The sequence below is a fragment of the Poecilia formosa genome, unplaced genomic scaffold, assembly GCF_000485575.1.
Source record: "Poecilia formosa unplaced genomic scaffold, Poecilia_formosa-5.1.2 Scaffold44, whole genome shotgun sequence".
In the NCBI taxonomy this organism is placed as follows: domain Eukaryota; kingdom Metazoa; phylum Chordata; class Actinopteri; order Cyprinodontiformes; family Poeciliidae; genus Poecilia; species Poecilia formosa.
In genome coordinates, this window is record NW_006799983.1 from 1754508 (window position 1) to 1779246 (window position 24739).

General features: G+C 38.7%; 1 protein-coding gene across 1 annotated transcript in view; it reads left to right on the forward strand.

Annotated features, from left to right (window-relative positions):
• Positions 1-4104: 4104 nt before the first annotated feature.
• dlc1 (DLC1 Rho GTPase activating protein) overlaps positions 4105-24739 on the forward strand; it is a 78211-nt gene continuing 57576 nt past the window's right edge. Inside the window, exons 1-4 of the mRNA XM_007551859.2 lie at positions 4105-7755; positions 11490-11624; positions 11775-11888; positions 24421-24454. Coding sequence (XP_007551921.1) covers positions 5551-7755; positions 11490-11624; positions 11775-11888; positions 24421-24454 — 2488 coding nt within the window. The 5' untranslated portion in view covers positions 4105-5550. The remainder of the gene's footprint in view (positions 7756-11489; positions 11625-11774; positions 11889-24420; positions 24455-24739) is intronic.

Below are 24739 nucleotides of genomic sequence, written 5' to 3' on the forward strand. Positions count from 1 at the left end.
GTTGCGATTGAAAAACAATGAGTTTAATTTGTTTGCAGTAGCTGGATGTACTTCACATAATCTGATAAGTATGTAAGTTTGTTTATTAATTGCAATTTTTATCGTCACCACAACATTCAGCAACATTTGTCGGATATTACATGTTTTCTCAATTTAATGAGTTATTTTCTGGTAATTTTGTGTTGTCGCTCATTATTGATATAATGTGTTAAAAATGAACATGTTTCTAATTAGGGATGAGCTTGTTTCCGATGTCAAGAAAAACAAAGATTTTTGAAAGCTACAATTTTAAAACTGATACAGTTTTCCAACATCCGTCTTGTTAAGCAACTGATTGCAGGCTAGCAACCAGAGCTAACAGGCTGATAGACCAGCTAACTACTATCAGATTGTTGGCAGCAGGGAACACAATTATAGTTTTTATTTCCTGGTTCAAAATCAGAAAAGTCTTCAGTTATAATATAGATTTAAACATCTTGTTACGACATGGCAGATAAAGTGCTATAGTTCTGCTCTGGTGGGGATTTTGTGCTTTTCTGTTTTTCCTACAACTTATGTAAAAAAAAATTTAAATGACAATAGGTAGATGTTTATGATAACATCATTGAAACTGCAGTGATCAATGTTATATTTGCAGCAGGAATAATTGTTTCCTGCTGTTATTGCTCTTATGTTCTTGTTTAAATAAGAGCAAGCTGCACATTTTAGTTTTAAATATTTTTGCATTTAAATCTTTACTAAAAGTTATCATTAAAGTTAAATTGTAAATTGTGAGTTAAATTATACCGACCCATTTGGTCATGAGTTTTTTTTATTTTTTTTTATTACATGAGCACACAAGCTGTAATTGTTGCATGAACAGACGAATACAAGACGGACATTATAAACGTACACATCACTCAAAAAATTCACTGCTGCTCCTTTCTCTAAAATGATTATATTATTAAGCCTGCTACGGTCCTAATAACATATACTTCCTGTTCCCACAGCAACTGATTAAGTAGGACCCATGATCGGTCCAAGGCCCACTCTCTGTCTCCCACGATGACTACTTGTGGTTAGACTCACACAAGGAAAACGCAGTTTGAATCCCCAGATGATTGCAGACATTTTTAATCTTTTATTTAAGACTTCTTTCTCCATGTTCCAAACTTGCATCATCCACACTGGGATGTTACATCTAACATTATATTGCAGCTGTTTGAGTTCCCACCCAGACCTCAAAGATAGTTATTAACCAACGTGACTCTGGGCTTCTTGAAAAGAGCCTGGTAACCACAGGGCAAAGCGAGTGACAGGAAAGGAATCTTGGTGTGGTTTGTTGATGTTATTTTTGGAGCCTCAAAATGAGAATCTAGTGTTTTGTTTTGTTTTCTTTGCAGTCCAAATGACCCAGAGGATTTTTTTTTCTTTTTTGGCTGCATATTTTCAGAGCTGCTTTTCATGTACATTTAAAAAAAGAGCGTTTTTTTTTTTTTTTTTTTAACTCTTTAGGGAAGGCTTAAAAAAAGTTGCTATGAAATTGACTCAAAGCAGTCTTTGTATTTTCAAGGACTTAAAATGACTCAGTTATGGGAGGGAAAATATTTTTTCTGTTTTCTTCTGTGCAAATGTCACTAACATTTTCCTGCATGGGCAAACACACAGTGTTCTTAATGCCAATGATCTATACTGCCTTATTTTGTCTAATAATAAACTATACCAGCAAGGAATGCAGAGTCGTTTCCTCTGGCGTAGCGCTGCCCACCCCTCCTCAGAATTAAACACTGGGGGTGTTGAGGTGATTCTTGAATGGATCTTTCTTGTGTTACTGCTGTAGACTTGTGAAGTACCACTTTACATGGATATTAAAGTGGTCAGGCTTATGGTTACTGACGCATGGCCTTTACTAAGAACTCTTAAGTTAATAGATGTTTGTATAACAGGACTTGTGGTTTAACTTAGATTTGTCAGTGCTTAGCATCAGCATCATGATCTTTTCCGGAAACACAATTCGTACCGTTAGCTCATTTGTACATTTTTCAAAGCAAAGAGTAATCCTTCTGGGAGGGTATATTTGATTTCTTTTGTCTTTTTGTAACTCATTGTAATCATAAAAATAGTGTATGATTTAAAGAGAACACAAAAAAATACAGAAAAAGTTCATTTGCATTTTGCTAGAATTTTGTTATTTTCTGAGAAGAAAAAAAGTAAAGTACATATGTGCAATAATCAAATTTGAGGAAAGATGGAGTGATATTTTTTTTTTTCCATGAACACATGGGATAAAGTCTTGTGCAGTTTATTTGAAAACCATTCTCAATGTGTCCTGTATTTACTTCTATGATAAAAACTTAACGCTACATTTTTACCGTTCTTTGTAAACTTTAGCATCTCAGCCACTATACATATTTAGTGTGTGCTTCAATTACTACTAGCATTCTGAATATACATATCTAAACCTTCCAACATAATGTCCAACAAGCAGTTCTTTGCCATTGTGATATTGCACAAATGAATGTTACAGTGACTGATGCAATCCAAAATCTTGCCCAGCTCTAAACTGAAATCACATCTTTGTGCTGCAGTCATGCTAGAGTAAGTAAAAGTAGTTGTCTTCTCTTTGAGTTTAATTAATTCGGCTGGTCTGTGTTACAGTGTAGCACAGACCAGCTGCACTGCGACTAAACCAGATGGTTGTTGACAAAAAAAAAAGAGGCCTGTCATCCTAAATTATTACATTGCTCCCGTGTCATATTGGTCTCGGCGCCTTAATCACATGCTTTATCCACATAGAAGCTGCTTTCATCCCCCTTAAAAATCTGTGTTTCATTACATTACACTACACAACATGTGACACATACGGAGCAGTGTTGTTGAACTTGGACTCTTCCTCTTCACTACCACCAGTAGGTCCCCATCTGTGTCTCTGGAGAGCCGACATTTCTGGCAGTCCACGGTTTTCCCAGAGATGAGTCTAAGAAAAGGCTGACCCACAGCTTCCCCTCACATCTGGATGACCCCAAGGTTAAAAACCAAGAATTGTTGGAACACTCAGAGGGGGCATCATTCCACTTTTCTCTTGTTTGAATTGTCCCTTCTGGTTTTGCACATTGGTACATTTCTTGCAGCTGTGCTGTGCTAACAGCTATATTTCGGGGAAAACAGAAGAACTGGAAAAACTTAAAAAAAACCTTCTAAATTACAAAAGATCATAGCTTGCAACTGCTTACATTGTTAAATAACAAACTTTTGATCAACTATTCTGTTTTTTTTTTTTTTTTTTTAAACATACTCAAAGTATCATTAGACATGCATACACTCATGTTCACCTGCCACTCAATTAAGTAGACTCAGCCTTGGCTCTAACTGTAGACATCTAGTTACGATTGCCTTTATTTCAATTGGGACATTCAAACGGTATTTGGCATAGACATCCTCAAAAGTGTGAATTTTGTCTTGTGTCAGTGGTTCTGCTTGGTTTTGGTAGTGTAAAGGTGTGGCAGATATTGCAGCCATCAAATTTGCAGCAACTGCATGATGCTATCATGTCCATATGGACCAAAATCTCTCAGTAGTGTCAGTGACATCTTGTTGAGTTGTTGCCAAAAAAGACTTAAGGCAGTTCTGAATACAAAAGGCAACCCGGTCCTAGCAAATTGTATGTAATAAAGTGGCTAATGTATTTTGCCATTGTCTTTTGTTAAGAGCATTTGTCAGGTTACAAGATGACAAATTGAAAAATGTAAAGCATACTCTGGATATAACTGCCAAAACATTAGAGCGATCTTTTGGCGCAATGCCAGAAGGCTTACAAGCGAGCCAGTCTGTTACTAATCAGAACCAACTGGTGGGAGTCTTGTTCAGTGAATGGAGCTGAAGCAGAGCAAAGAAAAAAAAGGCTAAAAGAACAGTTTAAAAAACAAAAACGAGAAAAAATATTATTTAAAATAAAAGTGAATAGGGAGCATACAAGGAAGGAAAGTTTGTTTAAAAATGTTTAGGATTTCTACAAACGTGGGGGGAATGGTTTTCTGTGATGTAATTCATACTCCCTGTCAAAAAGCAGCAGGGAGGAGACCTGATCAGAAGACGGGAAGAACGGAGGAGAGAAGGGGTGGAGTGGGGAGAAGAAAAGCCGTCCCCTCTTACACCACCTCAGCTCTTCGGCACTCAGTGTCAGCAGAAAACCTCTAATGTGATCAAGATGGAAGCGGTCCATGGATGTCTCACTGCTTCCCGGCTTTCTTTCTGCGTTTGGGGGTGCCAGGACTTGTACAGCAATCCAAGAGCGAGAATACTGACTGGAGCCTTGAAAATGGCCTGCACTGCTTCTGATTAAGGACTGGATTCGGAATATGCTTGCAAATATCAAGACTTTTGGACAGAGAGAGATTCATGTTTCCCAGAATATGGAGGAGTTGCTTCTGGTAAATGAATGAGAAGACAACCTGTGGATCTCCTGGATCACTTACAACAAACCTGATTTGTTGGGATATACATTCTGCCGGATAGGAAAATAATTTGCATACTTGATTTTTATTGTAAGATGCTGTGTCATGTTTAGAAAATGTACAAAAACTAAATGTTACTGTTCAACTCCAGTGTGTTGAAATTTGGATATCATTTGCTGGCTTAATGGGCTCATAGAACGTGTAAATGTTTTATTTTCAACTAAATTTATTTGTACTTCTAACAATTACAGTTTAATGCCAAGTATGGTAGATGAAGCTGACCATGCCCTGGTTCCTTTCCTAAAAAGGAATTTTTTGAAAAAACACAATTACTTATAATTAAATTTTTTAACATTTAAAACTTTTTTTAAGTCAGTCTTTCAGTCACAGTTGCATAATGTAAATACTGTGCTGTTAGACTGGTTGACAAATATAACAAAGCAGATATAGAGCTTACGTAGAATATTGTGATATTTAGAACAATAAAAATGTAAAGTAAGATAAAATTACTTAGTTTGATCTGTTAGGTACCACAATACATTTTACTTTGTCGTGCACTTTTAAACTGACTCTCAGCTGCTGTTTTAGTTCCCTTTTTTATGTCATTCCCTTTTTTGTGGGTTTGTGATTTGACAATTGTGTTGTCAAGACCCTAAAAAGCGAATAAGGGAGATCAGCTTCAGAATCTTGTTTTTGTCAGGTTTATCCGCTTAAAAATCTGAAAGCATAAACATCTGTTCTGGCTCAGGGTGACTGACTGTATTTGGCCAGCTTTAAAGTAAAATTCAGAATGACATTGCCTTGGAAATATATTAGTTTTCCTTATTAGATCAACATAATGAGGCCTCTTGACATCTTATAGTGGTCCAGTTTATAAGTTCCCATGGCACCGGGTATGCAGAGTTGTTGCAATCCTCGAACTTTCACCCACTGCTTCCTGTTACAGTGAGAAGCAGGGCTTGACTTGCCATACTGTCATCTGGACATTCAGTTACTGTAAACTTATAACTAGTGAGCACTTGATATTTGTTACTCTCCCATTTCTTCTCTCGATTTCAGCAGATCTGGTAGTTCAATTTAGACAGCAGCCCTATGGGATAGTACTTGGCTTTCCATCATGCCTGTTGCTATACGGAAAAGAAGTTGGGAAGAGCATGTGACTCACCCATCAGGATTACAGTACAGCTTTGATGATCTGGACCTGGTGTGCTGTCATGGAGTAGACGGAGAGGGGTTTTGGGTGGGCTCTGGGGCTTTAAAACAGGGCCGGCGGACGAGGTGTGCCTCCATGCCAGAGGGCTGCCAAATGCCTTCAGATGACCTGGGTCGGACGACTTTGGCTGAAGTTTTTGCTGTTGACGACGTCGACGCGTCGGGACGCGTGAGGCAAACTGAAAACAATGGAAAGCCTCTGGATTTCCAGGAGACAGTTCACGAGCTGGTGGGTGCTGGCCTTCCACAGAGGAATTCCAAATCAGCACATCTCCCAGCCACAAACGCTGGGATTTCTGGAGGCCCGTGTTGTTACTCGAACAGTAACATCTCCAGTTTTACAATTGATAATCAGAGTGGAAAACCTCTTTACAGTAAAGTGGTAATTGGCACAGAAAGTAGCCAGGGTTATATCTTCAGGGATGATGTCTTTACAGGCCTTAAAGAACAACAATACATCTCTATCTCTTCAAACAAGGGGCCTTCATTGTCTGAATCTGCTGGTGAGCAGATTGGCAAACTTCCAACCCATCAGCAGACAAAGGAGAGCCACATAGAGGGTTACAGCAGATCTCCTGAAATCTCTGAGGTCACACTGAACCGTTGCGCTGGCGCCGGACAGGAATCTCAAACCAACTGCCCAGATGTTGAAGAAATTATTTCCACCTCCAACAACGCTGGTACAAGTGGACTGCTTTTTGCACCGCAAAATTCTACTGATGCAGTGGAAGATGGGAGTGCACTGTCCTTGCCTAGCAAGGAACTGTTTTTATCTTCTGCACTAGATGAAGAATGTGACGAAGGATTTACTGACAGCCAGAGCCCTGTTTTTGTTCATCACCTGGGTGGACTGAATGAGTTGGAAACAAAAAATGAAAATGCAGGACTCAGTCATTTAAGAAATGTTCAAGATGAGCAGAACTATTCTAACTGTGCTGTGGTATTAGATCAAGCCAGTGATTGTGAAATTTCCAAGGGGATCCTGGACCTTTCTGCTGCTGCCGAACAGGAACTTCAAGCCAACAGCCCAGAGATTAAAGGGATTATTTCCATCTCTGACCAGGAAAGTGCAGGACGACCTGATTTTGTCCTACAAAATTTGCCTGATAGAATGGACAGTGACAATACACTGTCAGTGCAACCTGTTGTGGCTTTTTCAATGGATGAACAATGTGACAAAATATTTACCCAATGCCAGAGTCCCGTTTTTGCTCACAGGCTGGATGGATCGGATGACTCAGAAACTTTAAATGAAAACGCAGGACACACTCATCACTCCATGAACGTTCAAATCGAGGAGGTTTCTTATAACTGTGCAATGGCTTTAGATGAGAGTAATGATTGTGAAATGCTTAACCAGACACTAGCTGAGAAACATAATGTTGCAAAAACAGCAAGGAACTGGCCTCATACGCTGGAAAGTGCAGAACAAGGAGACCCGTTTGACACATTTCATTCTAACGTTAAAAATCAGTGTTTGGCGGTGATTGAAACTGTGTCAGCTGAACACCAGGGGGTTGGAAAGTCAGAAAGAGAATCCACACAAACAAGCACTATGTGTTGTGGAGATCAGCTTGTGAAAACTTCTTTAAGTCAGTCATTGGATAACATGGTTGAGAGCTCCTTACCCAAAGAGTCGACTGCATGCGAGGATGCAGACACACCTCTGCCTATTGAAAATAACTGTTCTAAACTTGTGACTATTCCAGAGATCCGTCTAATTGAGGCAGATGATGATGATACTTTGGTAAAAGCTAGGAAGAAAACAGAAGCTGATATTACTGAAAACCAAGTCCATAACACCCTTCTGGATAATAAATACCAGGCTACTGAGCAACACATGAAACTTCCCGTCCTCTCTAAAGAGGTCAGTGAGGGACTCCATGGCAACCAAACCTCTGGCTTGAGTGAGTCACCTTGCTCTGAGGTGGCAGATGGTTACAGGGAAAACCGCAGCTTGGGAGGAAGAGTTTCTGCGATGGGGGAGTTGGATGATGCCATATTCTCAGCTGTTTCCAGCGAGACGCCACCATCCGGCTCAGATGTCAAAGGGACACACGAGGCTGGAGATCAGAAAGAGGACAGCGTGGTCAAGGTGCGGATGAGAAAGGTAAGTGCCATAAGAAACCTTGCAATTGATTTTTTTTTTTTTTTTCTGTTGTTGCGCAGTAATTGTGATTCTAGGAACATATCTGTCAAAACGAGCAGTTTCCTTACTGGGAATAAATGTCTGACCAATAATGTCCCACACTTTGGCAATGTGGTTTGGAAAACAATGACTTCACTCTCACATGCTTTCAGATCTGTGAGCGGGGGGCGGTGGGGGGCTCTGTGAAATGTTTTACTATTCCTCAACCGCTCATTGCAAAACAAGGTCCTATAAGGGCATGGAGGCTGTAATAGCAGAGGGAGTTGGGAGCTTAAGCAATCTACGGCGTGAAATGCTCAAACTGTGTTTTCTTGAAACAAACACTTATTGTTGTTCTTTTTGATCCACTTTGTTGCACTAATACAATAACTTAAATTTTGTTATTGTATTGCATGGATTTTGATTCAATGGAGAAAAGGAATGATCATAGAACCTCTCAGTCTTTAGTGTTAGATTTACACTTATATTATAGAAAGTTCAAGCCCCTTTAAGCATCCTTTTGAACTAGTTCCAGATTGCAATATAACTCTGTATAATTTCACATGTTCATCTCCTGCAGTTCATCCCTATCAAGAAAACCTTTAAAATGCAATACAACCCTGTCACTCAGAGTGCCTTACAAGTCTCTTCCTCCTGTCACATCACAACCAAACTTCAGTGTCATTGGGAGTTCATGTTGAGTTGTGAAAGACCAACGCAAATTAGCACATAATTGGGAATTGAAAGGAAAATGATACACCGAGTTGTACATTTCTTTCAAACCCTTTTAGTAAATACTGTCTATAGCCACCTTTTGCTAAAAGGTTTTTGGGGTATGACTCTACCGGCCTTCCAAATCCAGACACTTAAGCTTCAGCACATTCTTTTTCTTTTTTATTAAATTGTACAAACTCAACCAGATTGGCTGGAGAGCATCTATAAACATATATTTTCAAATCTTTCCATTAACTTTTAACTGGATTTAGGTCTGTTCTTTTACTGGCCAAATTTAATATATGAATATACTTTGATATGAACCATTCTTGCTGGAAGGTGGACACCTCAAGTCATGTGTCGTCTGTAATAGATTTTCTTCAGGTCTATAATTAGCCACATAATTCTTTTAATCAACTCTGAATAGTTTGCATCCCTACTGAAGCAAGGCGTCCCTGCTATACAGCACACAGGAAAGTTCATGTATGTCCAGTCAGAGCACCGTCATGCACATGTTTGGTGTTTCCAAAAGGTTTGTGGTCCACCCTTAACAAGACCTCTGATGACTTTTCTTCAACAAAAGCTTTCTTCCTCCCACTCTTATACAAAGCTCAGATTTGTGGATTTGCACATCTAATACATGTACTGTGAACAGATTTCCCCACTGGAGCTGTGGATGTTTTTTTTTTTTTTTTATTTTTGATGATGGACTAAGCAGTGCTCTGAGATTTCCAAAGCTTGCTAGGTTTTTTTTTTTTTTTTTTTTGCAGTCCAATTCAACTTTACTCTTCACCACAGTTTTATCCTTGCCATGTCTGTTCCTATTGTACTGCTTATTCAAACTTATTCTAACCAATTTCTTTCAGGGAATCAGGTTTATTCCCTGAAAGAGATTGGTTAGAAATGGTATTGAAATGTCTTTCTTTTTTTTTTTTTAAATTAAAACCATATATCACTTTTTTTATTTCACAATAATGGACTACGTAATGTCAGTGTATTAAAGAAAGGTCTGTTGTTTTTAGTTAGGCAAAATAGAAAAGTGTTCAAAGTTTTATGAACACTTTTACAAGGCAATGTAGTACTGGAGGCAGCCTGTAAGTTCTATGTTCATGCTTCATATTTTCTTGAGGGTAGAGGTTCTTAGAATCTTTTAACGTCATCTTTGGTGACAATTTTTTATTCTTAATGTATTTAAAGTAATTGGACAGCATGTTTACTCATTTACATATTCCATTTAGGCAAACAAGAGTTTAAAAGTTCAGGGTTGCATAGATTTGAAACCACTACATACCATAACATTCATTCACCAGCTGCTAATAACTTTTTTCTTCATAGTTAACAAATTTGCTTGCAAATATTCTGCCAATTTACTCACAAAAATTATCTAAAGGTACAATAACAAGAGGAAATTAATTTGCCTAGAGCAGGTGAAAGTCAGTGATTAGTTTGCAAAAACATAAGAGACAAAAACCTTGAATCCCATAAAAAAATGCTGTTTTCTGCAAACAATATCTCTTAAAGGCAGCAGGAAGCTGGAAAAATCTCCTGTGCTTACTAATGATGAAGTCCCTAGCTGACCGCATGGCTATTGCAGGTTCAGCCTGTAAAATGAAGCCATCTGGTTTGCAATATGGCTTGAGATTAAACTGATATTGGCTTTTTGTTCTGTGTTTATTTGTTTTAGCAACAAGGCCTGATCCTAACCCCTGAGGGCCGAAATGGCTCAACTGTCATTTATCTCTGACCAGATGACTTGGAAAACATCCCTCTAAGTGCTCTGTCTTACTTAGGCTTTCTGTTTGCATTTAAAAATCTTTTTTGAAAAAGAAAAGAGAGATGACAGAACAGGTAAACATCACTCCCTGTGATGCAGCTGTTTTTGTCCTGTTTGGTTTTTCTCAGTGCTGCAGTTTGGTGGTTGTTATTGCCATCCTGAGACAGATGCTTTTGTTCATTCACACAAGCCTTGTAAAGATGTCATTGTTTTACTACGGTACAATGTTTCATTGTGATACTTTGCCAAGGACACAGTGAAGTAATGTGTGGCGCCTCGAGCTAGGAATGCTGCTCTATGTATCATGTATCTATGTATGAGGTGCCATTTTGTGACCTGATTATTTGCTCCCTCTGCAAATCCAATAAAAAAACGATTATTTTTTTAATTTTTATTTTAATTCATCACTGACATAAAAATGAATTCATGCACACGTCCTGAAATGTTTACAAACGGCAGAGGGATCGAGCAGAGCTATAGCCAGGAACACATTAACATTACCCGCATTTCTTAGCCAATGAATGTTGTCATGCATACACACCCAGAATTGTATAGTTGATCTCAGAAGAGGGAGCCATGGTTACCATTTCAGGAGATGTTTTCAATTAAATGAATAAATGAATAAGTTTTACTGTATTCCAAATAGCCCAATGAGATTTGCCCTCAATGCCAGGAAATAGACGCAACATGACAAGCAGCCCTGCTGCCGCAAGTTTAAATGCACATGCAATCATAAGCTGTGTGTGTGTGTGTGTGTGTGTCATAAGCTGTTTCTTGTTAAATATTTATTAGTGGGCCGCCAGGCTTGTAACAAGGTTTGTTCAGAACTATTAGGCCAGCCAATAAATTTCTGAGTCTCTCTTAGTTTTTTTTTTTTTTTAAGAACCTGAGACTCAGTTCCACACCCAGTGATATGATAAAAGATAAACAGAAGGAAAGCAACATATTTTGCTTCAAACACTTAAAGAGGGTTTCTACAATGCTTCATGTGATACCAGCCTGTGGGGAAGTGGATGGTAGCACTGGACTATCTAGTTCAGCTTGTCTTACTAAAATCAAGCCACCTGAGGTCAGTGTGACACTTGTTATAAAACTGTTTATTGGGAAAGGAGTATGAAAGAAATGCATTAAGGACTGAAGCTTAAAGAATGTTGTGGAGACTGTTAAAAGGTTTTTGTCTATTTAAAAATGCCCCGAATCCTCCTAACAGATTGATTTCTTCACTCAGCATGAACATGCCCGTTTGGACTCAATGGTGCTGCTGTTGATGAAGCTGGACCAGCTGGACCAGGAAATTGAAAACGCACTCAGCGCTACCTCCTCTATGGACAGCACCCCTACTCTTCACCGCCGTCATCACCTGGTGTGTCTCCATGCTGAATGTTCTTTAACCATTTCAAACTCTTGTGTTATCAGCGATAAGACAAGCATCTTGTAGTGTATCTGTGAGTTTGTAAAATACAGATGACTTCTTAACATGGGATTTTTACCCTCTTCCGTTCCATTTGAGCAGAATACCGATCATGGACCTACAACAGCAACTTCGCCAACCCTCCCACCTCCACATGCAACTGGAACTTTCTCGTCAGGATCTGCAAAATCTCATGGAGCCAAGCCTAAAAGTGAGGTAAGTCGTGGCGGAGACACTTTTTTTCCCGTTCTTTGCTAATATCATAGCAACGTAAATAAGTGCTAGGTAAAGGTGGCCATAATTTCTTTGCTTTTCAACATTTTTCATTGGTGATACTTGGCAAGAGGCCTGTTCTTTCCCTCTATCTCTGCAAGATAATTAGAACAATGTTTTCATAAGTCTAATAATACATTAATGACTTTGGTCATATGCAGAAATGAAGGTTAGAGTTAGGGTTAGGCTTATTTTCTTTCAAGCATAAAAACAGAAGAAGTAAAAAGATGCATAACTTTTTCTTTCCAAGTAAAAATCTGAACAATGTGGTAAGAATTTGCACTCAGCAACCCTGACTTGTAAAGCCAGCTTTTAATATCCGCATGTCTTTTGGGTTATTTTTCTACCAGTTTTTCTCTCTCAACAGTCTCAAGTTTATTGCAGTCTGTTGCAGTCTCTAACAAGATATAGGGTTACCCTATATTTACTTCCATCCATCATCCCATTAACCATGTCCCTACTAATGGAAAAAGGGAACAAGCTTTCCCACAGCCTAATGCAGCCACCACCATGTTTCACTGTGAGGATGGTATGTTCAGGTTGATTGGTTCCTTTAGTTTTTCTTTATATGTCGGCAAAAATTATCATGTTTGGTGTCATCTGACCACAGTACATTCTTTCACATGTTTGTTGAGCCACATAAAACCAATTTGGCAAACTAACGACACTGTGTACTGGAAGTCATTTTTATACTTCAAGTTAAGATTTTTGATGCAACTTAGACTAAAACTCCATCTGGATATTTTTGTGATTTTAGAAATTGGTGGATTTTGTGTACTGTTGTGGCGAATATTCGTCGCTTAATACTGTAGTTGAAACACTACAGCCTCCCTGAGATTTTGTTGCCACAACTCTCATTGACCACAGTCCACCCGTCTTCTGGGGGCTACTTCCACCAGGGTAATGAGCGATTTCGCAAAACTCAAATAATCTCAAACATGTTTCTTGATCATGACAAAGAGTTCACTGTACACCAATGACCTCCACAGTCACCAGATCTCAATCAAACAAAGCACCTTTGGAATGTGGAAGATATTCATCATGGAAGGGCAGCCGACAAAACTGCAGCAACTATCATATCACTGTGGTCCAGGATCTCTAAGGAATGTTCCTGCACATTGTTGAATGGAAACAATTCTGAAGGCAACAGGGGATCTAACCCCTAAAATGAGTTTCTCAGTTGTAGGGGTCTCTCTTTGCTCTTAGGAGTTAGCCATGCAGACGCTAAGACTCCATAATTAGCTGGTTGCAAAATCTATCCCTTTTCACCCCAACAAAGGGGTCAGAAGGGGAGTCTGAAAGGTGAAAAGCCAGGGCGGGAGGACACGCTTCAAGTGAGACACGTCTTTATGCTCCTTGTTTGCTCATTTTACGATTTATCAACATTCTGTTCAAGAAGGTCTGCGAACATGGACTTTAGCTAGTCTGTGCGTTTATCTCACCATAAGATGAAAAGGAGAAAAACCATAACAGTGGAAGAGAATGTATCTGTGCTAAAAGCAGGGATTTGTTTACCAGAATTCCTTGGCTTTAATGACATTCCTGAATTATCTGTTGGATTATCTGTGTAACATCGACACTACTTTTTCTTATTGCACGTCTTTACTTTTCATATGAACAATGGATGATGCACAGTGCATTGGTCTGCAACCAGCTCCTGCAACTGCATTCAGTCGGCCTGTAACCTTAGGACACTTGCTAAGCTTGGGTAAACAGTGCTTTCACCTCACCTAATGGGAAGCTTTTTACAGCATCGGCCCCTCGGGGGGAATGACTAAAGCCAAAATGTTTAAGACTTTCTGAAGAATATTCACAGTAGCTAATACATTCAGTATGATGCTGAGTACCAAAAACCTGTGATACATACTTAAACCTTTTAGCTAGACAATACAAATCTTCTAAATGATGTAAACATGAGGCACATGTGGGTCAAGAAGAATCAGAGTTGAGGTTAAAATCTCATTTCAGCTGCTTGAATGTTAAGTTTTACAAGATTATACACTGACATTAAAAAGACATCATCTATAATTAGCGCAAATATTCAGAGGCAGAAGGATCCCGACTAGGAAAAACACTATTTACTTCTGAATAGAAGGCAAGGCATATACCCCACAATTACAATGTCACATTTTCCTCAAGGTTTACTAGAGGTGACTAACTTTTGTTTTCTTTTGACATGGGTTTAATCTTTTGTTACAATGCTAAATAAACTATTCTAAAGAGCATAAATTGGGTGACTTAATTGTTGATACTCTGCTTCATGACTATAAAAGTAACCTATTGATACAAGTGTTGTTTGAAATCTAAATCTGAACTGATTGTTGAACTGTTTGAATAAAACAACAAGGCCAAAAAATAAAAATAAAAAATAAATAAAAATCACATAGTAAAATTTAACATGCCCTGGTGTTCTTAACAATCTTAAGTCCTTCTGTTTTTCCACCTTTACTAAAACTAACTTATGCACATAACTTTGTGCATAAGTTATCCTATCTGCTTAGATTAATTTAAACTGAATCAAATATCAACATTCATTAGATTGCAAAAGAGCAATAGGCACTTGTTTACCTTAATGGGTCAATAAAATCTTACCTCATGGATGGATTACTACTTTGTCAGTAGTAATTTATCAACTTGCAATTTAAACCTTGATCCTTTGCTTACCTTGAGAAAGATGATTACACAGCTACAGCGGTGTTATTATATTGTAGAGGTGAAACTATAGTGAAAACAATTCAACTGCACTTGAGTTTCAGATACTTTCAGATATCAACATTTTTATGTCTTCTTTAGTTATTTACTGCAATTTTTTTAGATGTTTTTTATTGATTTTTTTTTCTATGGCAAACATCACTTTCTGGTTTTCCTGGAGGTCTGACCCACTGTTTTTAATTTTAACTGATTTTACTTTTTTTTTTTCCATTTAAATTTTTTTCCTCTTACGTAAGAGGAAAACACCCTGTTATAATATTCTGAATCAATACATAAAAGAGGAATGGAAGGATTGACTATAAAGGTATAAAAGGATTATGCAATAATACATTTTTCAAGCACCGAGTAGGCAAAGTTCTAAATGAATGAGATATAAAACAGAAAGAAGGTCCTAGAAGTACTTCAAAGTAACAATATTTTGTGCATATACTTTAATCCAAAAACAATTGTGAGGTCTCTGAAATGAAAATAATCTATTGGAATGACTCCTAGTCAGGGTGAATTGAGAAGGAAAGTATTCTCAGATATCCAGTGTTTACTCCATACTTCCTACTGTGGAAATCCACAGGGTCAAATCAAAAGTCAATATCCTCTGAGGCAAGTTTCTGTGGTTGATAGACAGCTTTGTACTAGATGTACAAGGTAGACGTTTTCCACTCTGACAATTCAAAGCAATTACTTTACACACAATACTATCTTTTTTTTCTTTTAAATGCCTTTTATCTTAAAATTATTGTGTCAATATACGGTTTATTGGTTTTGGTACTAGAAATATGTCTACAAGTTTACACAAGATAATTACATAATTACAAAAATGGATATTTATGTAGACTGTATTAGGTTGGTGCACCTCACAAAGTAGATGTGGAAATATTTACTCAACATCTCAACATGCAATAGCCAGGAAGTTAAAGCTTGGAGACAAATGGATTTTTCAAATGGACAATTTTCTGTGCCAGTTCTGCTGGAGGTTTGTCCTGTTAAAGGGGAGTTTTTTTTCTTTTTAGCTGTTGCTACATGTTTGCTCACGGTGAGGGAGTTCTGTTAAGTTTACAGCATCATGCAATCAAGTGTTAAACAAGACACACCAGTCCAAATGGAGTGAATCCTGCAAATCAGTGACTTGATGCAATCTGCTGGATTTTCTCAGATAAAAAGCATTCTATCAATTTGAGTCATAAATTGAACTTGACTACAGGATCAATTTGGAAGATATGGCCTTGACCTTGAAGCTGCCTGTATGATTGCCTTGAGATGACATTTGTTGACAATTGATTCTCTCTACATAAGCTGAATTGAAAATAATTACTTCAAAAATGACTTGCTGAAGCAAAATTAGACGTACAATAAAGTATGTACGTTTTTGTTTTGTTTTGTTTTTTCCTGCAGAAGAGTTGAGTCTTTGTACTTGATATTTATGTTCACGTAGGTTGTGTCTGGTGAAATGTTTAGCATTCCTATCAGCTTCTGTTGGGTTGTGTAAGCGGTGCTTGGTATTTGTGTTCCAGTGACACTCTCCTAACACATAGTGGAACATTGTGGTGTGATAGTACAAAGCATTCTCTTCTTGTCCTTTGCAAAGGTGAAGCGGTGACATATTTGATGAGTGGCCATTTAAATAGCAATAACATTATTTGTAAGTTACTGCTATGAAGAAGCCAGTGAGATCCCAACACTGCACGGATTCTAGCTAGCCTAGCTGCAGGCTATTGTCAGCCTCCGGCAGGTGGTTGTTGATATTGTGTCTGACGTGGGGCTAACATCTAGCGGATGTTGTGCCACAGCAGGTGTTTTTTCTCTTTAACTGGAACAACTATTTTTTGCCCACGTTGTTTTTCTTGGCAGTATTTTGTGTAGCAGGTGTGGTTTCACTCTTGTTTTGCTAGCATTGTGTTGCTTAATTTGAATTTAAAACGTATTCCATTTTTGACTACACTTGGAGCTTATTTCAATTGAGATAATCTGCTATTATTTCCCCAAAAGTGTAAACTGAAGATCTGAATGTTTTGGAAGCATTTGTTGCCCGCCTCTATTTTTAGCGGTCTGCTCAGGATGTGTCAAGTCGCAGAGGCGGGTGGAGATTGCCGACCCCTCACCACCTTCCTCTGAATGTTACAGTGGGAAACAACACATCAGTCACCTTTAGCACCAGTCATGCCCACCAGCAACGCTTATGAGCCAGAATCCTCCAAAGAACCCAAGGAGCTGCTGAACAAAGCACATAGCTGTGTGTTAAATTTAACACGGGGCTGCTTCTACGTGTCACGCATGTGTTGATGCTCTGTACCAGGCTTCATCCCCTCAACCTTCTGTAAACATGCTGTAACAGGGCAACCTTTGACCCTTTGGTTTGAGCTGTATTTCTCCTCTAGTGGAAATAGGGATTATAATGCAGGTTATAGGTATGAAATTAATCACATTCCATGATCATTGTCACATTTTGTCACTTTTTGCCACAAGCATCGATGGGCAATATTGATATTTTGGGTTAACCCATCTGATTAGTGCTCAGAAGTTACGAAAGGAAAATAACGCTGTTTTTCTTTTTGTTTAGTTTTTTTTAAAAGAAAACTTTGATATTTATCTGTCTCCTTACTCTGATGCTCCTGAACAACTAATGCAACCACTTGCCTTCAGAAGTCACCTAACAGAGCCAAGATGTGTATAATGTAATCTTGGTATAAGTTCAGCTGTTCTGGGAAAGCCTCGGAAAATTGTTGGACACGACAAAGAGGGGACATTAGAGACCAAGAAACCCAGCGGACAGGACAGGGATAAAGTTATAAAAAAAACATGAAAAGCAGGCCTAGGTTACAAAACAATATATTTGTTCCCTTCATACTACCTATCTGAAAATGCAAAGTGTGTGGAACAACTGTACCGTATACCAAGAAGTATGAGGTACAGAAACATCTAAACTAAGAGGGAACAAAGAGAGCATTAATCAAGGTTTATCTATTATCAGTAAATCAGGGAAGATTTGATCAATTTATTAAAGTCATCATTGGTTTTAAAGACAGGTCTTTACTTCAAACTTTATAAGCAGATTAATTGTGTTGAATCCTGTTTTTATCAGTTGAAACTTAAATTACTAAAACTAGTAGATATTTTAAAATGAAAATGAAAAATGAGTATGTAATTCATGCTTCCATCACAAATCAACAGGACTACTGTAATGAGCTGCGTGCTGCTTTCCCCTGACACGCGGACTGAAAGTCCAAAATGCAGCTGCTCAACTTCTAACCGGACCACATAAAACATAATCACATCACACCTATTTTTGGCCTTCCTGCACGGGTTTCCTGTTGTTTTGAGGATTCATTTAAAAATTTTAATAGGTGAGGATCACAGATCCTCTTAAGCTGGGTTTATAGTTGACACACTGAACAGAGCGTGAGGGTGCGCACGCCAAACATGCCGTCCTTGCTTGCCCCTGTGAGTTGGCCTGGCGTGCTGCTTTGGCATGGACAGGGAAGCCGGTCAGATTTGATGCAACCTCATCAAATCAGAGGCGAAAATGGAGTTCACAAACGAAAAGTAAATGCTCTCCATCCACTCTGACTGAACTTAAGCTATTTTACAAAGAATGGACAGAAATGTTAGTTTGTAGATTAGCAAACGCGCAAAAACTTCACCGAAAGACAACTCTAACTACAGTAAAATAATGGTTCTACATGGTACTGACTTCAGATTTGAGAGCACAGTTGTGCACAAATTCATGCTTTCTCATAAAATCCCAATGAAATGCAATGAAAGCTGTGGTTGTAACATGACAATGTAAAAAGGCTTAAGAAATATAAACACTTGCAAGCCACTGCATTAGTTTTTTCTTTTTTTCAGAGATATTTTTATTACACAGTGAGAAACAGATTAAATTCCCTGTCAGAAGGTTGTATATGAAATTAGCTCTTTATCTGTCTGCTCATGGCGGACAATAGTTTTGCTGCGGTTTGCGTGCTAAGGTCACTCGCAGACCTCTGCTCTGTCCTTCCTCCGTGTTCCGCTCTGGCAGCCTCGCAGTCCCCAAACATCCTTCATCCAAACCACACCTTCCCAATGTCCTAGTCAGATAAAAGCCCTGGGATTTTGCTACTTTCGCTGCCCATTATTTATCTTCTCATTTGCTTCTGCATTCCTGCTCTTAGTCAATAGTCAACACAGACTGCAACAGGCATAATCATGTTTGCCTACATTCCACCCACGCATTTGGCTTAAAGGCCGCCAGAATGAGTCAGTGAGCTATGAACCCAACCACCATTCAGTCCAACGAGTTCTGGCGGTAGGGGTCCTGGCCATGGTCACGCTTCTCGCTGCATTGTGTTGTGTCATTGTCCCCAAGGTCACTTTGCTGCTGAGCGCAGCTGTAGTAAGGAGACAAACACAGGCCTGTTGTGGTTTACAGTAAGAGGATCAGAAAAAAAAGAAAAAAAAAGGCTTATGTTTGGAACAGGATGTTGAAAATGAACTTCTCCTCAACTCCCACAAGGAAATCTTGTTTTTCCTGTCAATTTGGCTGCGTATTGGTGCATCAAGAGAGAACGAAACATGAGAGGAACATGCACGCAATTTGGAGGTTTCTTTATTTCATCATTGATGATTATCAGACACTACATCTAGAAGAAAGCACCTGAAAGCACCTCACATAGTCAAAACATGCCCACACCATGAGCCTGACCCAGTTTGCATATGCAACTTTTTGTATAAACAGATTTGTATGTTGATGCCCTTAATTCTTTTTTTGACTGAACAAACTTTTAGTTATTGCACCTTTTCACCAAAGTCAAATAGCTCATAAATTGCTGTGTGTTCACCCTGCTGTCATTATCCCTCTTAATTAAAATTTTCTTTGGCAAAGGGCCGATATCAAATCAACATAACGTGCACGTGCAATTTAATATTTCTCTATGGATTTTCTTACTTTTTTTTTTATTATTAAAACAGCATTTATGAGCACTCATGGTGTTAGAAGCTAGTACATTTGCCTTGTAAAAAGGCGCATCTGCTGCATGATGAAGACAAGCGGTGCAGCAATAGTTGCAGGATGACGGTACATGTTGACTGTAAATCTTAAGGATGACTAGAAGATCCAAGCATCTGGAAACACCCCCGCAGCACGCTGATAATGAAGTGTCATAAATCAGACAACAACAAACCGAATGCACTCATAGACACAAGTGCACAGGAATGCACAATAAACCACCGCGCAATTGAAAAGGGACGATTATTTGGCCGCGTGGTTCCAGGTTCTGAGTGAGATTCTTAGCTGGAGTGTGTTTTCAAGTGATTTCATTGATGTTTTCCTTCAACTTACATAACCTCACGGATGATTCATGTCAGAGAAGATTATTGTCTTTTCCCTTGATTTTTATTTTTTTTTAAAGACCATTTCGAAGCAATGTCGTAAATTTGTTCAGGCGATTGTATCATGTAAGGTAGTAAGCATTCGAGCCCCCTGCTGACCTGACACTGCATCTAAAGCGCATAGCTTAGTCAGTGTTTTAAAAGTCTGACCCAGGCTGTCTCCAACTGGTCCTTAGTTGTGACAGTCTAATCTCTCTTGTTAACCCGCTCTGTGCTTTCCCCAAAATGTCAGCAGCAAATCCACAAGCCAACATAGTTGATGCAGTTGGGAATTTGCGCTTATTCTCATTAACTTTGTGCATAACACAATGTGGAAAAAGTACAGCCGTTGTTTCCCTTTCTAAATTACAAACTAACTGTAAAATACTATTTTTCTATAAGAACTAATACCAGTTTTTGTTGGCCATGTCTTGTGCCTTCAGGTCACAGTTCTTGTCTAATCCAGTAATGGATTTTTAAGACCAGTCAAGAGTCCGTTTATGTTCACGAAGACCAGGTCTAAGACCCTGAAGATCCTGCCTGAAACAAGATGCCCCGTCAATTAGCTTACTTGTGTAAACGTCTGTGAAAATGGGTGTCCGTGTTTGAATTTTAACCTGTCCCACTTTCATTCAGCTGAGATGGAGACCATCCCTCTACTCTGGAGTTTGAGTTGCATGTGTCCAGTTGACAGTAGGACTGAGGGCCCACTGTGTGCTCAACATAAATATTAACCTTCTTGTACAACTAAAAAGCCCTTACAATGCCTTGCAAAAGTACTCACACACCTGGAACTCCTTTTAAATTGCATTTGCACAACAACCAAACACTGTTTTTTATATATTATTTTACAAACTACACCAATGTTGTGGATAACTGTGAATTGGACAGTAATTGATACATGCTTTTCAAAATGCAAATATCAATCTGAAAAGTGTGGCCAAAGGAAAATCTGTTCTATTCTATTCTATTCAGTCAAAATCAAAACCTAAATCCAATTGAGAATTAAGTGTGGCAAGCCATAGACTAATATTTACAGGTTCACCCCGTCCAATCTGTCTGGGTTTCAGCAAAGAAGAACGGAACATGTATGTTAGTCTATAGATCTAGAAAGCTGGTAGAGACGAAATATTGTTCTTCAAAGTTCAGGCTTGCAATGTATTGCACTTGGAAGAATGGACGGAGTAAACCAAAGCCTCCGGATATGCACAAAGGTCAATGCTTTCTGTTTTTCAATCACATAAGATCCCAGTAAATGAGCTTATGTTGGTAATTTGTATGAGACAAAATGTGAAAAAAAGCTTATAGAAAAAGAATCGCTACCACAATGTACTGTACTTGTGCTTTTGATCTCAGAATGGCTTTTTAAATGTTGTTCTCTGTTTTGGTTTGTACTTACTGTTAAATCTAACATCTGGGCACTAATTTGCCTTTAATGCAGGAAACTTTCTAGTATGTCATTACACCAACTCATTGTGTCATTTACTCACTTCCCCCTGGACATAAAATAAGTGTGGCATATGAAACCTATTTAATTGTGGAATGTCATCGAAAAGCATTTGGGGGTCAAACTTTCAAGAAAAAAGATAACATGGAACTTTCTCACAATTTCATGCTTTTTGCGATCCTAATCTGACAGAGTATGGAGAAAAATGAATTTCTTTGAAGATGCACTGCAAGGCGTTCGTGCTGTTCATAATGAATAAGTAAATTCCAAATAGCATCTGCAAAGGTTTTTGTGGCAGTGCACATGCAATCCTTCCCTGATCACACACAGTTACCTTAAGATGCTGACTGACTGTTAACCATATGGACCAATTTAGTTATTTGCGCTAAGTGGTGGAGAAAAGGTTTGGGTTAGCTTAAGACTCATAATCCCCAGCTAGCACAGACCATGGGTGGTCATACACACACACACACACACGCACACACACCTACACGCACACGTACACACACATCCAAGCTCCAGAGGTGTAACAGGCGATAAGAGGCTAACGGAGGGAAAGAAACTGGATTTTTGGATTGCCTGGGTTTGTGTATGAGCCACATGACAGTGATTACTTATCACATTTAGAGAGGCACAAACAAAATATGCTCTCTGTTGGGGCAAATCAAAATTACATCTGTCTGCAAGGCAAAGTGTTAAGTATCAAGGCATATCTCTTTTTTTTTCAAAATAAAGAAAAAGCTATTATAAAATTCTGCCATGTTAGTGTTTTACAGATCTTTAAAGATATGCTATAAACCATTTAAATCACAGGAGATTTTAAGGTTTTTAAAGAAACCTATTAAGGATTTTATGTTTGAACCTGGAGAAAATGCTTTCAGATGTAGATGCAAAGACAGAATTTCTGAAGTTACATGTACCATAGCAAAACAATTCGTGGGAAAATCTGTTTCACTAAACTGCAGACTGCGGTCGGGGAAACAATAACCATATGGCATATAACTGTGCAGGCCCACAGACCTTTCGAGGCACATGTGTAAGGGAAACAAATACCATACCCCCCAAAACCAGGTCACTTCCATGAAATTAGTGGCAGTAAATGAGACAGCTGATGTGGCTCTGCAGCCCGCGGGTCCCCAGTGAACACTTGACACTCGCCTGGACAATCCCACACAGAGAGAACCTGCTCCATGTCATGCCAGGAGCAGAGGGGCAGGCACACGTTGAGAATGGGTGGCGCAGCAAAACCACATGCCTGTAAAAGAGAAACCATCATCTTTGTTTACTCTAATTTAAAAAGTTAATTGCATTAAACTGTCTCCTTGTTTTCAATTGTCCTGATTAAGGGATGGATCGGGGATTTACACCCACTACACACACACACTGTTAAATGGATTTGGGATGTTGCAGCACAGTGCATTTTCATCCAAAAATAAATAATAATAATAACAACAAATTATGCTTTTGAATCTAAATTAAGATCTTAGGATATGCTACAAATTTGAAAACACAAAACCAATCATGCGTTTTCGTCACAATCCCATTGTTTTTGTCAACTTTAACCACATGGCTGTTAGTCATAGATTTATGTTTACTCCCAAAAAGTATGTGAATGGTATCAATTAGTTTCTTTGGCAGTAAAAGTACCAAGGAGAAAAATGAAATGTTTTAAATTCTGTACAGTGTAAGCATTCCTTCATTCATTCCATGTCTTTTTTTGTTTGCCCCAACTCTCTTGAATGATATCTAGAATACCAATGCAACAATTTACACAAGTATCTAAACAAAACACTCATGGATTTTGTTGTTTCAGTCTCTAAAGAGTAACAGAGACATCCCAAGCTGACATCAACGGGTTCACTCGCCAGGCAAAATGAACCTGTGACGAACTGTAGTTTGAATTACGAGTGATAGTCCTCCATTCGTTTACAAACTGTGACTGTCTGTGTTTTTTTTGTTTTTTTTTGTTTTTTAGTTGTGAACATTCCCAGACAGCTCAATTTGTTCTTTTTGTAAGCTAGAGAAAAATGTAGCAGCTTTCTATCAGCCTCTCGAACAGCAGTGTGTCGCAATACGTTGGGGAGGGCCAGCGCTGGCGCTATGTGCTCCACACACCTAGAATGCGGGAGAGTGTTTCTTACATTTTGCACACGGATGGAAATGTGGACATTGTCAGTGTATTACAGGAATTATTTTTAATAGCTCCAATCTCTTGTAGAGGAGTGTAGATTAAAACGGGTCAGGGTGCGGAGCTCAGCCGAAGCCCCTGAGGTCAAAGGTCATGGGCAAGAAAGACCTTTGCATTCCATGTGACTGCTGCTCCCCACACACACTCAAACACACACATTCGCACACGCGTGTGCCCTCAAACACTTATCCTCACTCTCCACTCGCTGTTAACGCAGTAGTAATTCCTAAAATCCACAACAGCTCCAAAGAAGGACATATTAAGTTCGCTGCATGATGAAAATCTACTATGCTGTGATTTTTATCTATAATGTTTCCCCTACGTGGAGAGTTGAAACAACACTGACTCATAAAAAAAGTGTTCATATTGCTCAGACTATTAATGATGTGATATTTGTTCAGAGGTCTCTAGTGAGTTTATTATCTGCTTTGACCATTTATTAAACATGTGCACATCAGAAAACTATGCAGACTTATTTCTGGGACCGTAGAGTCCCTGGAGTTCCTCTGAGTGTAATCCCTGTGTACCCATGCAGCCCTGTGACTTTCTATTAAAAACTGTACACTTAGTTGAGTGTGTGGTAAACTTTTCAGTTTCTTATGAGTTTCTATAGATGTGTATCGTTTCACCACCACAATACATATCTGCTGATAAACTCAGTTTATCAGCCAATCACTGCGATGAAGTGCAGCGATTCGTATGAACATTAAAACATTATGAAAATTCTAGAAACCAAATCTTAACTATGTTTTTTTTTCTGATCTTTTTTTTTTCTTCTTTCTCCCCAGGGCCTCTCCGTTGCTACTGGGAAGAAAAAAGCAGGTAAGTCATTTCTAATCTTAAAATGTGAAGTTTGTTTATAATCTGCGTTTTGCTACCGGAGAATCTGAAATCTTCTGATTTGATCGGCACCTTTTTCCCCTAACCTTTTTGTTGTTTCTATAGATATATGAAGCTTAAGAAAACACTTTGCAGCTTATCAGTTGTGGCCATGTGAGACGGTTTTAAAGAATTTTCTAATAGATAACCTTCTCTGTGTTCAAAACTTGAGGGCAAAGAGGACTGAGAGCACAAGGAGACAACGTTTAGCTGCAGACACTGGATGCA